The sequence below is a fragment of the Sceloporus undulatus genome, chromosome 6 (genome assembly GCF_019175285.1).
Source record: "Sceloporus undulatus isolate JIND9_A2432 ecotype Alabama chromosome 6, SceUnd_v1.1, whole genome shotgun sequence".
NCBI lineage: Eukaryota > Metazoa > Chordata > Lepidosauria > Squamata > Phrynosomatidae > Sceloporus > Sceloporus undulatus.
Window position 1 is genome coordinate 155222268 of NC_056527.1, and position 14681 is coordinate 155236948.

At 43.2% G+C, this 14681-nt stretch overlaps 1 protein-coding gene across 6 annotated transcripts in view; it reads left to right on the forward strand.

Annotated features, from left to right (window-relative positions):
- HCN4 (hyperpolarization activated cyclic nucleotide gated potassium channel 4) overlaps positions 1-11224 on the forward strand; it is a 119869-nt gene extending 108645 nt beyond the window's left edge. For 5 of the 6 annotated variants that reach the window (XM_042477092.1, XM_042477093.1, XM_042477094.1 and 2 more), the window contains 2 exons: positions 1538-1702; positions 7858-11224. In XM_042477092.1, the coding sequence (XP_042333026.1) occupies positions 1538-1702; positions 7858-9449 (1757 nt within the window). In that variant the 3' untranslated portion in view covers positions 9450-11224. The remainder of the gene's footprint in view (positions 1-1537; positions 1703-7857) is intronic. The other variant, XR_006104811.1, reaches the window with a different exon arrangement.
- The last annotated feature ends 3457 nt before the right edge of the window (positions 11225-14681 follow it).

Consider the following 14681-nt stretch of genomic DNA (forward strand, 5'->3'; position numbering starts at 1 on the left):
TCGTGTCCCACAGCTGGCCATCTCTGCTATAGCCAGATACTGAATGGCAGTGTCATTCTCCAGGACCTCCTGTGTAAACCTGCATTTATTTAACAAAGCAGTAATTGTGTGACACCTACCTTCCGTTGAATAACAACCTTATGGAACTGAGGGTATGCCCAAGCATGTACTTGCTTCTTCCCAACGAATGTAGTGGTACATTGGGGGCACTGATGAAAGGTTACATACCTTCCAGGGATACACAATTGCATCTGCAACAGTTATACTTGTGGGAACTTGCTTACACAACTGAATATGGTCATTATGCTATGGCAAAAAAAAAAAAAAAAGGTGAACCATATGCTTTAGGGAATTTAAAGGTAAAGGTAGTCCCTTGACATGAATGTCTAGTCGTAACCGACTGTAGGGGGCGGTACTCATCTCTGTTTCTAGGCCAAAGAGCCAGCGTTGTTTGAGGACTGCTCTGGTGGCCATGTGGCCAGCAGGACTGCACTGCATGCTGTTACCTTTCCACTGAACTGCTACCTATCTATCTACTTGCATTTGCATGCTTTCGAATTGTTAGGTTGGCAGAAGCTGGGACTCACCCCGTCATGCGTCACCCATGCCTCGAACTGCCAACCTTCCAATCTTCTGATCATCAGAACTGGCAATTTAACCACTAAGCCATACTTATACATATATGCATATACTTATGTATAAAAGAGCAGCCAGTCTTTCTTTCTTTCTTTCTTTCTTTCTTTCTTTCTTTCTTTCTCTCTCACAATTTATTTTGCCCAAAATATGTTTTGTGCAAAAATGAATTTACAAAGTTGTATATTCTGTGCCAAAAAAATGAAGGTGGTGGTGGTGGGGGGTTGTGTGCAAGTGAAGATATTTTTAAAAAGGTCCCCAATCAATCAATCAATCAATCAATCAATCAATGTCGGCTATAATTAATTAACCCACTGATTTAATTCCATGTTCTGTTGATATACATTAAGTCTAGTTTTGTATTGCACTTCTGATTGGCGAGTCCCATCACCCACTCCACTTGCTGTGGTCTAAAACACATTACAGAAATAAACCAGTTTGAGAGCACTTTAACTGCCCTGGCTCATTGCTAGAGAATCCTGGGAATTGTAGTTTGTTGTGGCGCCAGAGCTCTCTGGCAGAGAAGGCTAAATGTCTCACAAAACTAGAGTTCCCAGAATTCTCTAGCATTCAGCTAGGGCAGTTAAAATGGTCTCAAACTGGACTATTTCCGCAGTGTGTTTTGGACGTCTCTCATAGCACAGCCTTTCTGGCGATCCCTGTTTAGGTAGTTTGGTTAAATGATCCTCAGCAACCAGGATAACTGTCCACATGTGTATGATGCTGAATGCAAGGAAGGACAGTAGGGTTGCATTTCCCGATGTAGGAGTCTTCACTCCTACATGACATAATGCTCAAGGGAGTCTGTTCTGGTTTGGATGTCAGTCCTGGTGCGAACACAGGCAGTGGGAAGGTAAGGGCTCTCTGTGGTCAAAATGCTTCAAGCTGTTCTCTTTCCTTCTAGAAATTTGCCTGCTGACTCGTGGCCGGCGCACGGCAAGCGTGAGAGCTGACACTTATTGCCGTCTCTACTCTCTCTCTGTGGACAACTTCAATGAGGTGCTGGAGGAGTATCCCATGATGAGAAGGGCTTTTGAAACAGTGGCACTGGATAGACTGGACAGAATAGGTAAGTCATTGCAGAATGGGATTGTTCAAATAGGTTTGTGTGTCATTTGCAAGGCTAATGCGAGGAAAAAGAAAAGCACCTGCAAGGTTGGGTGTCAAAATCAACATCCAAAGGTTCTCACATTTTACATTTGAAATAGCAAGTTTCCAGCCCACTCTCCCCCTTGGTATGCAAATGTTCCATTTAATGAAAGCCTTTGCAAACAAAGAAAAGAGGGGTAGAGGTAGGAATAAATAAGAAAAACACACACAGCTGCCTAAATCCTTTTCCGAATGCATACTGAAGTAATGCTATTGAATCAATTGGATGAACCAGCATGGTCAGGTACTTTGAGTGTAGGACTCAGATTCTGGAGATGAGGGTTCAATTCCACACTCAGCCTTTGAAACCCATTGGGTGATCTTCAGCAAGTCACACACTCTCAGCCCCAGAAAACCCCATAATAGGTTTTGCCTTAAGGTTGCCATAAGTCAGAAACAACTTGAAGGTACACAACAACAACAACAAAATTGTCTAGCATGCAACAATGGATTTAGTTCTAGGTGTGAGAGCCAGCATAGTCTAGTGTCTGAGCATTGGACTATGACTCTGGAGACCAGGGTTTGAATCCCCACTTAACCATGGAAACTGAGTGACTTTTGGGCAAGGGAGGCAAAGGCAAAACTCCTCTGAACAAATCTTGCCAAGAAAACCCCATGTTAGGTTAATCTTGGGGTTGCCGTAAGTCAGTAACTTGAAGGCACACAACAAGAATTCTAGAAGGAACTAACCAGTATGATTCTTGCCTTTTTTGTTTGATTTTTTGGATCGGGAGACAGAGCATAACTAAAAATTGTAACTACATGTCACACAGGCAGGACCTTTTGGCCATGTGGGCTCTGGGAAAATCAGGATTGTAAAGTCCAGGAAATAAAATTTAAACCCCATTAGCAACACAAAAGAAACCTCAATTGAGAACCAGGTTGTCTTTGAGATCAGGCAGCCTTGCACAGGACAGAGACAACCTGGATCTCAAAAGGGAGGAATGGCCTCCGTTTATGTGGGCAGCCTTGTTTATCATCTTAACCGAGAACAACAATAAAAACATCTTGACACATTGTAGACTTTTGACTCCAACATTGTCATTTTTACCCTCCTATATGATTTTTAACACCTTTGCTTAATGAAGAAGCCAGTAGCGCTTTGAAAACTTGCTTCATGTATTTTGTGCATTTTGGTTGGCTGCATAAAGATAGCACTGTTTTGTGGATTTTGGATGCCAACCCTTCAATATATTTTAGGGTAGTTCTAGGTGTACCTTGTATCTATAGTTTTGTCCTTGCTGACATGATGAAGATGAAGGGGAAACTTGCCCAGTTTGGGTTCAAGAATGGAGCCCTCCATGATTATTCATCTATGGACATCCATAGTTTGACTATAATACACACACACACACACACACTCCCAAAAGCAAACCCTGATTTGTCATTTATATAAGGGATGCCTTTTTATTATGCCATTGCATTTAATGGGACTAGAGCATCCATGGATTTTGATATCCATGGAGAGTCCTGGAACCAAACCCCAGTGGAAACCAAGGACTCGTATAGCAAATTGAAGACAGCAGCTTATTTTAATGATAGAGACAGTCCAGATGTCAGAATTCACCATACAATTTACAGAAGGTTTGGAAAATCTGCCTAGCAACAACATACAAAACATGTCACAAATTGTATTAAAATACTGGCGATATCTTAGGCAATCATGAAACAGCAGTCATTGAGCCATAAGCACCATGTGAAAACTATTAATGTAGAACCTTTCCTTTCCATTTCAGATTGTTATTGGCAGAAAGAGTCAGTCGATAATAGGGTCAGAACGCTCTGTTAATCCTTAATCTGCGTTTTCTTGAGATGCCCAAGAGTTTAATAACTCGGCAGCTTCTCCATTTGTGCTTGAATCAGAATAGGTTTCCTGCAGCATGGCTGTACCCTTTGGTTCTTCATGGGTGAATTGAGAAATCCATCACAAAAAGTAAGGAGGCAAGGCTGTTCCGGCCCACACTGTGTCCAAAGGGCTTTACCTGCTTTTGAATTCAGCCTCTGAGAGGCTTTCATGCGCCTTTGCCACTTGAGAACCACAGAGTCGTTCCTGTTCCTGTTCCTGTCCTGTTCCGGGGTGTGAGTCTCCAGGAACAATGCAAGAATACAAAAGGTCTCTCTTGACAGAAAGGAAGGGCCCTAGCCGCCTGAATTCTTACAGTGCAGCCAAAGTGCAGGCCCAGCGATGGAGAGAGGTGATCAGAGGAAAAAAGAACACAATGCAGCTGTTAATGACTGCCAGCGCCTCTGCAAAATGCTAACAGCCAAAAGCTTAAAATTTGATTAGGTGATACAATTGTTATGGAGAACATATCCCTCCCCATTCCCTGGAGAGAAATGGGGAGGGAATCACATTTCTTTGTGCCACAAAACCTCTCGTATCTTATCTGGGGCAGGTTGTAGCTGACTTCACTCTTCTTTCCAAATTGCTTTCTTTCCCTTTTCTTTCCCCTGTGCCCATAATTCTATGGTTATAACCCAGTGTTGCCGTATCAAAAGGAGGCACAGCATCAGATTAGGAACAAAGGGTAAATCGTAGATGTATTCGTCGCCCGCCAGTATTTGTCTTCTGGCAGAAGAGAGTGGAGAAATGTCTTCTCTCATCTCACAAGTCAGTGTGGGCAAATGACAGCCCTCCAAATGATTTTCATCAGTTCTAGTTGGCACAGAGGAACATTGGGAATTATAGTTCAACCATAACTGGAAGGCAAAGGGATCCTGAAGGCCACTTGAGACTAACTGAAAGAAACAAGTTGTAGACAAGCCTACTTCCTCAGATGCATGGAAGGGTATATTTAGTTTACCCCTGCCTTATGGATGATACTGAATTTGGTATTTAATGATACAGAGAGCCAGCATGGTGTAGTGGTCTCAGTGATGGACTAGACACTGCCTAGTGCAGTGGTTCCCAACCTGTGGGTTGGGACCCCTTTGGGGGTTGAATGACCCTTTCATGGGGGTTGCCTAAGACCATTGGAAAACACCTATTTAATTACAGTTAGGAAGTAGCAATGAAAATAATTTCATGGGTTTGGGTCACCACAACAGGAGGAACTGTAGTAAGGGGTCACGGCATTAGGAAGGTTGGGAACCACTAGCCTAGTGACATCATCTACCTAGCAGGCATTCTCTTGGTCCCACCGCCATCAACATCCCTACTTGGCAAGGACACAAGAGAGGGCCTTTTTGGTGGCTGCTCCCACCCTCTGGAACTCCCTTCCATGGGAGACTAGGCTGCCCCTTCTCTGCTTTCCTTTTGCCCACAGGCAAAGATGATTTTGTTAGGCTTTTAATATGTTTTCATGTTACTATGTCTTGTTAGTAGGCTTTTTAATTTGTAATCATTCCCAGAAGGCTTCTTATTGGGCTGCGTGCTGTATTTATTTTATGTTTTCAACTTTTGTATATATTTTTTAAATTTAATTTTAGATTGTTTAAATGAAATTATTTTAATTGTTTTTAAAATTGGATTGGTAGGTTTTTAACCAATGTTATCTGTGAGTTGAATTGGGTCCCACTCTGGCAGAAAGTCAACAGGATGGATGGATGGACGGACAGACTGACTGACTGACACTGGGAGAGCAGGGTTTGAATCCCCACTAAACCATGGAACCCCAGATCACCTTGGGCAAGTCACACTGTCTCAGCCTTAGACAAAGGCAATGGCAAGTCTCTTCTGAACAAATCTTGCCTAGAAAACCCCATGATAGTGTTGCCTTAGGGTCAAACCTTAGGTTAGAAATGAATTGAAGGCATACAACAACAATGAAGAACCTAAAGACAGTCCTAGTGATCCATCTTAGTACAAAATCTTGTTTCCCCAAACTGGTCAAGCACCAGGAATCGTAGACAGTTGGAAAAGATCACATGGAGGAAGACACAATTAAAGCACTTTCAAGAGATGTCCATCCAACCTGTTTTAAAAACCGTACAAGACAGTCTATTCCACATGGATTTGTGAAACCCATCAGGCAACTGCTCAGCCAACATTCAGGAGCTAAACAAAAGCTAAAGGGGGAGGATGAATGTTAGAAGGTAGTAGAATTCCTTGCCATTCACCTTGAGGGAAGTAATAGTGCCACTCTGTTCTGCTTTGCTCAGACCTCACCTGGAATATTGTGTCCAATTCTGGGCAGTACAATTCAAGAGGGATACTGACAAGCTGGAGCGTTTCCAGGGGAAGGGGGCCAAAATGGTGAAAGATCTGGAAACCATCAATGGCTTAGGGAGTTGGGTGCATTTAGCCTGGAAAAGAGAAGGTTAAAGGGTGACATAATAGCTGTGTTTAAATATTTGAAGGGACATCATATTGAGGATGGAGCAAACTTGTTTTCTGCTGCTCCAGAGACTAGGACATGGAGCAATGGATTCAAACTGCAGGAAAAAAGATTCCAGTTAAACATTAGGAAGGAGTTCCTGATGATAAGCGTTGTTGACAGTGGAACATGCTGCTGCCTCGGAGAGAGGTGGAGTCTCTTTCCTGGGAGGTTTTTTAGCAGAGGCTGGATGGCCATCTGTTGGGGGTGCTTCGATTGTGTATTCCTGCATGGACTGGATTGGGGTCTCTTCCAGCTCTAAGATTCTATTATTCTAAGGCAATGTGCTAATATGGGGAACAAATCTTCAGAAATCACTTTCTACATGAAGACAGAATATTTGTATCAAACTGTGCTGAACCCAACTTGTGACTTCTAGCCAAATAATTGCATCCCAGGTGAGGAAGAAGATTCTGAGACGGCAATCTTTCCTGCAAAGGCTGACTTGTTTACCTAACTATTGTTTTTCACTGTTTCAAAGGGAGGCTCCTTTGCTCTCTTTTCGCCAGCCGGCAAATACCTTCTCATTTAAACAGGTCTTGAGCTTTTAAGTGATTGAGGCAGAAGGATTTTTAAATGAGAACTGGATCTTTTGCTATGTTTTCCATATGCTTTCAATGAATGTTTTTGCTTGGATAGTTTCTTTAGTGTTTCTTTAAAACTTTTGTACTACAGATTGTCTTAGCTATATCTTGTTTTAACTTCTGTTGAATGCTGCTTTGAGTCCGATCTTGGGAGGAAATCAGAAAATAAATAAATAAATATAGTAATTTAATTATAAATAAATAAATAAATACCATATATACTCAACTATAAGGCAACCTCATGGAGTGCACGTTTTAGGATCAAAATTATGGATTGTGATATGACCTGTGGATAAGTTGACGGTAAAACCTAGAGGCACGTAACAAAAAATGTAAAGGGCAAAAGCAAAGGATGAAAAGGCAAAGCAAAGAAAATGGAGACTACATTAGCAGTGGTTATATCATTTAACTTTAACGTGACATCTTTGCCTGCTTATAAAGCAGACAAACGTATGCAAATACTTTATTCACATCCTTTGGGGGGAAGCGCCAAAGATATCTTTCAGTGTTCTGATCTCTAGCACTGCTGAACTCCACTTGGTACCTGGTTTTTAAGGTGAGTTTTAAGGGCATTTGTAGTCACGGCAATGATGCCACAATCATAAATATCAATACAAAACAGTTATAGTTGGCCCTCCATATCAATGGTTTTTTTTATCCACAGATTCAAGCATCCACTGCTTAGAATCATAGAATAGAGTTGGAAAAGACCACAGGGGCATGCAGGCTTGAAAATATTGTCTGTGTGTGTGTGTGTGTGTGTGTGAGAGAGAGAGAGAGAGAGAGAGAGAGAGAGTATTTTACTATCCATTGGATCTAATGAGACTTGAACATCTGCAGATTTTGATATCCACAAAGTGTCCTGGAACCAAACCCCAGCAGATACCAAGGGCCCACTGTATAAGGTTGTACCTCTAGCTTACAACATCATAGATTCCTAACAGGATTCCAACCAATTTGTTAAAAATTATTGGGGTTTTTTTAATCAACTTTTATATTTCCCATTATTTTAATTGCATCTTGTTTTAACTCAAACTGTGTGCTGCTTTGGGTCCTATATTAGGAGAAAGGTGGGATAAAAATGTAATTATGTACTTGACTAGATAAGAATTTCATTCTTTCACTTTTCTGATCCTGAGTTGGCAGCTCCGAACTTCTGTCTCCTTCTTTCTCAGGAAAGAAGAATTCCATCCTGCTGCACAAAGTCCAGCATGATCTCAATTCCGGTGTCTTCAACTACCAAGAGAACGAGATCATCCAGCAAATTGTGCAGCATGACAGAGAGATGGCCCACTGTGCACATAATGTTCAAGCTGCTGCAGCAGCGGCAGCAGCGGCAGCATCCACCCCGACACCAGTTATCTGGACGCCCCTTATCCAGGCCCCTTTGCAAGCTGCAGCAGCCACCACCTCCGTAGCAATAGCTCTGACCCACCACCCTCGCCTTCCAACAGCCATTTTTCGCCCTCCGGTCTCTGTTCTGGGTTCTCTGGGGCAACCACAAAACCAGACTCCAAGGCATCTGAGAAGGCTGCACTCCTTGGTGTCATCAGCTGGGCCTTCTGTCATGGGTTCCCCTTTGAGTACACCATCTCAGCAGAATACTCCAGGAGCTGAATCCCTTTCTTCATCTTCCTTCCAGATCCAGCAGCTAGCAGGATTTACTGCCTCCGCTGGCTTAGGCCAGTTCCACCGGGCCTCGGTTGGTTCCCCCTCCGCTAGTTCAGCTCAGCAAGTCTTGGGCAGCCCATCCTTGGCAGGACAGAGCCAGCTGCAGCCAGGGCCTTCAGATCCATCAGAAAGGAGTGCTCCACAGCAAACTTTTGACAACAACCTGTCAAGTGGCTTTGGCCCCTTCCAGAAGGCCCCCACTAGTTTGCCCTCAACCACCACCACCACCTTCCCCCAGCAGCCTTCAAATTCATCCAGTAGCCCCCTCAACCGCTTGCAGCCCGCTTGCCCACCTCTCCAAGTGGGACAGACCCAGCAGCCCTCAGGAACTGGAGCACTTGGAGGGATGAGTCACTTTCAGTTGCCTCCTCCATCCAGTTCTCCATCCTCTAGCTTAAGCCAACTGGCACAGGCCTCTGGAAGCTCTCTTTCGGCCTTGTGTCAAACCCAGTCAAGTGCATTAGGACCTTCAGCTGCGCCTGCAACTGTAGCTCAGTTGCACCAGGAAAGGTCACCCTTTACCTCTATGTCTCCATTGAAACAGCCCGCTTCCACCCCTCCTTCATACCCACCTTCAGGCCTTAGCCCTCCTAGTCAAAGCCCTTCAACCAGGACTTTCCAGTGTAGCCCCCCTGGACCACGGGGCTCCCATGGATCTCTACTGATGCCTCAGACCTCCAGCCCACCACTGCAGGTCCAGCCCAGGGGTTCCCCGTCACTTCCACCAGGACGATTGACCCAGGACCTCAAGCTGATTTCTGCTTCCCAACCCTCTCTACCCCATGAAGTGGCTCAGACTTTAAGCCAAGGCTTTCCTCACTCCTCCAGAGAGTCTGTTTCTAGCTTCTCGTCTTTCATTGGAGGAACAAGAGGTGGAACAGGAGGGACCAAACCTCTAGGGAAGCCATATAGCTCTGTGCCAGGGCGAGTGACTCTACCACGCCAGATGTCCTCAGGTTCTCTGCCTCATCCACGTACGTTTGAGGCCAGTTGCGCCATTTCCCCATCGCTGACTGCTGCTGACGGGAGGAAAGGATCCATAGGGCTCACTGAGGAGTGGGACCCTATCCGATCCAAACTTCCCTCCAATTTGTGAGAGGCTCTGCTCCTCTTACCCCTTTCCCTGCACAGCCCTGAAGAGGCGCTTTATTTCATCCTGATCCCAATTGACTCCATTTTCTGTGACTCAATTTTCTTCCTTGCTTTTCATCGTTAAAACTATGATTAGAGGTTTGTTTGTTTTTTTTTAAAAAAAGGTAAGAAGAAGAACAACAAAAAAGATAACCAGGTATTCTTAGAGCTATAGATTTTCAGTCACTTTCTTTTATAGAGTATTTTACTACATGGAACAAAAGGTTGGAAAAGGGAATGTAATCAATATGCAGTAATAACCTGGAGATGAGAGGTATAGTCGATACAAATGATCAGCCATGGTTTTGACCGTATAAGTGTCTGTGGAAAGACAGACCCCACATTGATATGGGTCAGTGCCAGGCATCTAGTTAGTGAGGTACCTTCTTGAAAGTATCACCATTAAATGTTTACTCAGTTTCTGGTTAGACCTGTAGGGGATAAATGCAGTCTTGGAACTAGGTGTGTAAAACAAACCATATTTACTTCCTTGAAGGTAATGAAAATCATTCGGACAGCCATTTAAGGGGTTCACTAACCCACCGTCAAATTCAAAACTAACTTACTTCCAGACCCCACCTTCCTAGTGAAATTGGAAAAAATTCAGTGTCAAACCAAATGCCAGTGCTGAAAAACATCCCAACAGTGAAGATGAAACCGTATGTCAAATGGAGACCCAGAATACTTGGAAGACTTAATTTGATCACACAGCTGCTGAGACCACCATTTGAATGGAAAGGTGAGAACAGTAGCCTTGCCAAACCCTTTTCCCTGAGTGTTGTTGTTTTCCTAAAAATTATTTCCTCTGCAAGTTGCAATTAATGTAAGGGATGGTCTTCATATTAGGCTATCACAAATATTGAGAGCAGGCGTGAGGCTAGGGGCTGCATTGGCCTCCTCAGACAACCTAAAGAGCCACAATGCTTACACCTCTCACATGCAAAAGTAACCCCAAGAAACAATGGCCCGAATTCTGTGGTGCTTGTAAGTGGACCTGCATTTGCGGAAATTAGAATTGTGCAGTTGTGAAACAACCATGTCTAGTAGCAGGCTGCTGCTACATATCTATGTAGTAGAACTGGCAAAGGGACCAATGCACAACAGTACTGATGTGCATAGATCCCAGTGCATATTGCCTCAATTCTGATGTGTATTGCATCTGACCTGATGAGCATCGAGCATCAGTATGATCCAGCACTGTTGTGGGTCCCAGTATGCATCTTCACAATGCAGTAACTGGGTTTCTTAGCACCTCTGCTACTTAGTTATGTACCCACAAAGTTACATTGCTTGTACAGGATTCCAGCATTTATTTTTCTCCACAAATGTCTTTGATGGGCCTGGGGCATTATTGTCATGTTTTAAGGCCCCATTGGGCCATTGCAACAGGAAGTGGGCAAACATGGTAAAAATGCTGCCACATTCCCTAGAGGATTTCAGGAAAGTCATGGGAGGGTTTCAATTTTTTTTATCCTAGGGGCCACAAATATGGCCCTGGGAGGCAGCCAACCTATGGGCCATACTTTGCTTATCCCTCACACAGAGGTTGGAGAGGGGATAGAAGTAGGGAAGTTCCTGAAGATCAAGAAGTGGGATGGCATACCCTTCAACACTTTGGCAAGGTGCAATCCCAATTAATCCTTTCTCATTCCTCTTTCTTTGCAGTTTTTCAAAATATTCTGGTATCCAGTTGCTGCAAACTAAGTTCAAACTGCAAAAGTACTTTGCACTTGCAGGGGGAGAGGAAAAAAGGGGCAAAATCTTGCCCTTCCCAGTAGACTCAGGCCAAAGGAAACTGCTGCAGCCTCTCCTAACTTGTGCTGTTTCCCCCATTAATAACATTTGCCATATCGACATCACTGTGATGGTGCTTGGTCACATGTGTCCCTTTTCATCCGTGAAATGTTGGAGGGTATGATAAGGACATGTGAACGGAGAGAACACCTTTGGATGGTAGGATAATTTCTATTTTATAAGGGAACCAAGTGATTTATCTCTTCCCCCTTTATTTTTTTAAAAACCAAAAGTCAAGCAACTGTGCCCTGGTTGCTTAAGAAATCATTGATTAGCAATAGAAGAGATGGCATATATGAATTGGTTGCATGGTGTTCTGGTATGAAAGATGGCTGCGCTCACATTCTCATGAAGGCAGCCATTTTCTTCTTTCTCCACACAATGCAAACCCTACATCATCATATAATGCTTTTCTCAGTACAATTCTGAACTGATTTTGAAAGCTGCCATCTCCTAAGGGCACAATACTGCTGGCCACCTTGTCAAAGTAACAGTACCTCACTCACTTGAAAGTGCTGTGGTTTTTGCAGGAAATATTGCAGAAGGTCCTATGGTTGCAGAAAATTCTGCGTTTGCCTTTCCTGACATACAAATGTCCAGCCAAGGTGGAATTGCATATAGCTCTCCCCATGTTAAAAGAAAATGCTAAGTGTTCCTACTTTTTCTTCAAATGCTGGTGGGAAAAAATATGTATGCATGATTTCCCTGTAACTATGGCACAAGGTTTAAGAAGCCTTCTGCTCCAGGCACCAATTCACAGCTGTCATTTCCACTTTCAGCCTCAGCCACTGCAGTGTGACCTGTGTGTTTTAAAATCAACCAACAATAATAGAAACGCATCTAGTTCCATCTAGTGGTTGATTCACCATGAGGAATTTAAGTTGATATGAACTTTTCAATTGAGTTTTGGGGCTGAGGAAGTCATTTGGAAATCCATGCTTCAACAGGGTGAAACTTCATCACTGCAGTTACAAAGGCATAACCTTGAATTAAGCATTCATAACTGATTCATATTCATGATCTCTACATCTTCAATAGCGTAGGGAATATGTAGGGTTCATAGAAGTCCCCCAGCCCTGGCTTATGGGGCAGCAGCCACTATGGATAATGGAGGTCAAGTCACCATGGAACCCCAACTGATATTGTCTCTCCCCCTACCCTGATCCTGCACACACAAAAGGAGTCTGGAATCTCTTCTCGACAATAACTACTTTTATTATTACACAATTGAGTTATTACAGCAATGGAACCGGTTCTGCCATATGTGCATTTCTGCAGCTCTTTTGAAAAGGCAGCATAAATTAGACTTTTACTGTGTATGACTGTATGAGCAATAAATCTCCTGGAATCGACCAGTTGCCCAGATGAAGTCCCGCATGCTCATTCAAGGTACATTTTGAGTTTCCCTCATCACCAGATATGGATGGCCCAGAATACAATACCTTGTCGATAAATCAACCAAGTGGCAGGCTAATCCATGTTGCAGCCTCTTTGCTCTGTACCAATCCATTCATCTTTCTTTTATAAGGCCTCTACTGTCACAAAAAAAAATCCGTCTCATAAGTCTTTTCCATTAAGTGTCCCCAATCCTTATTTTGACTCTCTTGTTTGGACTTGAGAATCCACAATCCTTGTGCTGTTCTGCTCATCTGGATCAAGAAATGAAGAAGAGGTAAGGCTACTTTCTAGTGGGGCCAAAATCCACAGGAATAATCTTCCCACTCCCCAGGCCTTTTTCCAGTTTGTTTAATTTTATATCAGAATTTGTTTTTTGGGATAAAAATTCCTCACAAAATAGCAAAAAATAAAAAATAAAAAACCCCATCCTCTGATGTGCCTGTTGCCTCCAAGAATATAGCCAAGCTAGATTGGCTTGCTGTGCTTTGCTGGGTTGGAACTAAGGTGTAATCCAAGCCTCTGTCTTCCGTAAAGGTTCAAGGGTCCCCTGAGGGAAACCAAGGAAATTTTTATACTGAATACTAATACTACTGCTATATGGCTGTGTGCATACAGATGTGTGTTTGCATCTGCTGATGAATATATATGCATTCATGAATGCACAACATGCACATAATATAAAGAAAAGATATTGTTTTAAAACAGACACCAAAATCGACCCTCCCTGAAGCCAGCTCAAGTTAATTCTCATGACTAAGTTCAGGATGAAAACAACAAATCTAGTTCAACATGGCTGCTTTCGGTCAAAAACTGTGGTGTAGTGGTTAGAGCAGAGCTGGAAACATGGCCCTCCAGATGGGGGAAAAATTATGACTCCCATCATTCTTCATTGGCCAGGCTGCTGGGAATTGTAGTTCAACAATATCTGGAAGCCCACAGGTTCCCTGGATGAGAGGGTCAGACTAGGATAGTAATGGCCTTAATCCAAATCTCCACTTAGCCATAAAATTTACTGGGTGACTCTAGGCCAGTCAGCCCCTTTCTTAGCTTAACCTACCTCACAGGGTTGTTGTGAGGACAACAGATGGGAAATCTCTAACATTACCCTGACACTCTAGAAGGAAGGGTGGGATAAAAATAACTTTGCTAATAACTGCTCACCAGCAGGCTTTGGGCAGCAATAGTTTATTTAGTATAATATCCCTTCTGACCATGGTTGATAATATCCCATGCATGGTGAGTGTGTGTAGATTCAAAGATGGATAAACATACATATATCCTCTGCTTTACAAATTGTATGAAGGGGCACTATAACCCATCTCAAGCCAACAAAAGTGTGTGTGGGGGGGGGAGCGAGAAGCAGTTGAACGTTTTCTCCTTTCCCTGGTAACTGGATGTTTGGAGAGAATGAAGCATGCTTTCTGGAAAGTTGATGGTGGCTGTTTTGAACCAGGGACTGCTACTTATGTCTTTGGAAGCAAAGAAGAACAAGTATTTGGAAGAAAATGGGCAGTGAGCACACTGGTCTCATCTATCCCCTGTCTTCTTAGCCGACACTCCTGAAATTGGTTTCCCATTGGATCTCGATTCTTTGGCTTGTTTTGACCAGGAAAGATGTTGAGGGTTCTGCACTGTGCTGCAGTAGGTACTGAATCAATCACAGCGGATGCCCCCACTAGATAAATATTCAGGGGCCTAGACTTTGTTTGTTTGCTTTTTTGGGTGGGAGGGGGTGGAAGGGGTGTAGGGCTGGGGTTTGAAATATTTAAAAAATGTAATAAAAGAAAATCTTAGTAAAATAACACGACATTATGGGTGTTTTCTTTTATAGCTACTTTCTTGGAGAAGCATAAATACTGGGTACACATACACAGATGGTAAGTGGTTGTGCCATTTTGGCTCCTCTCTTTTCAGTGTTGAGCTTCATTTTCTTGCATTCACTTTGAGGAACAGAAGCAGTGTTCCAAATATGCAATACACCTTATGAGAAAAACAGACCTTTGGT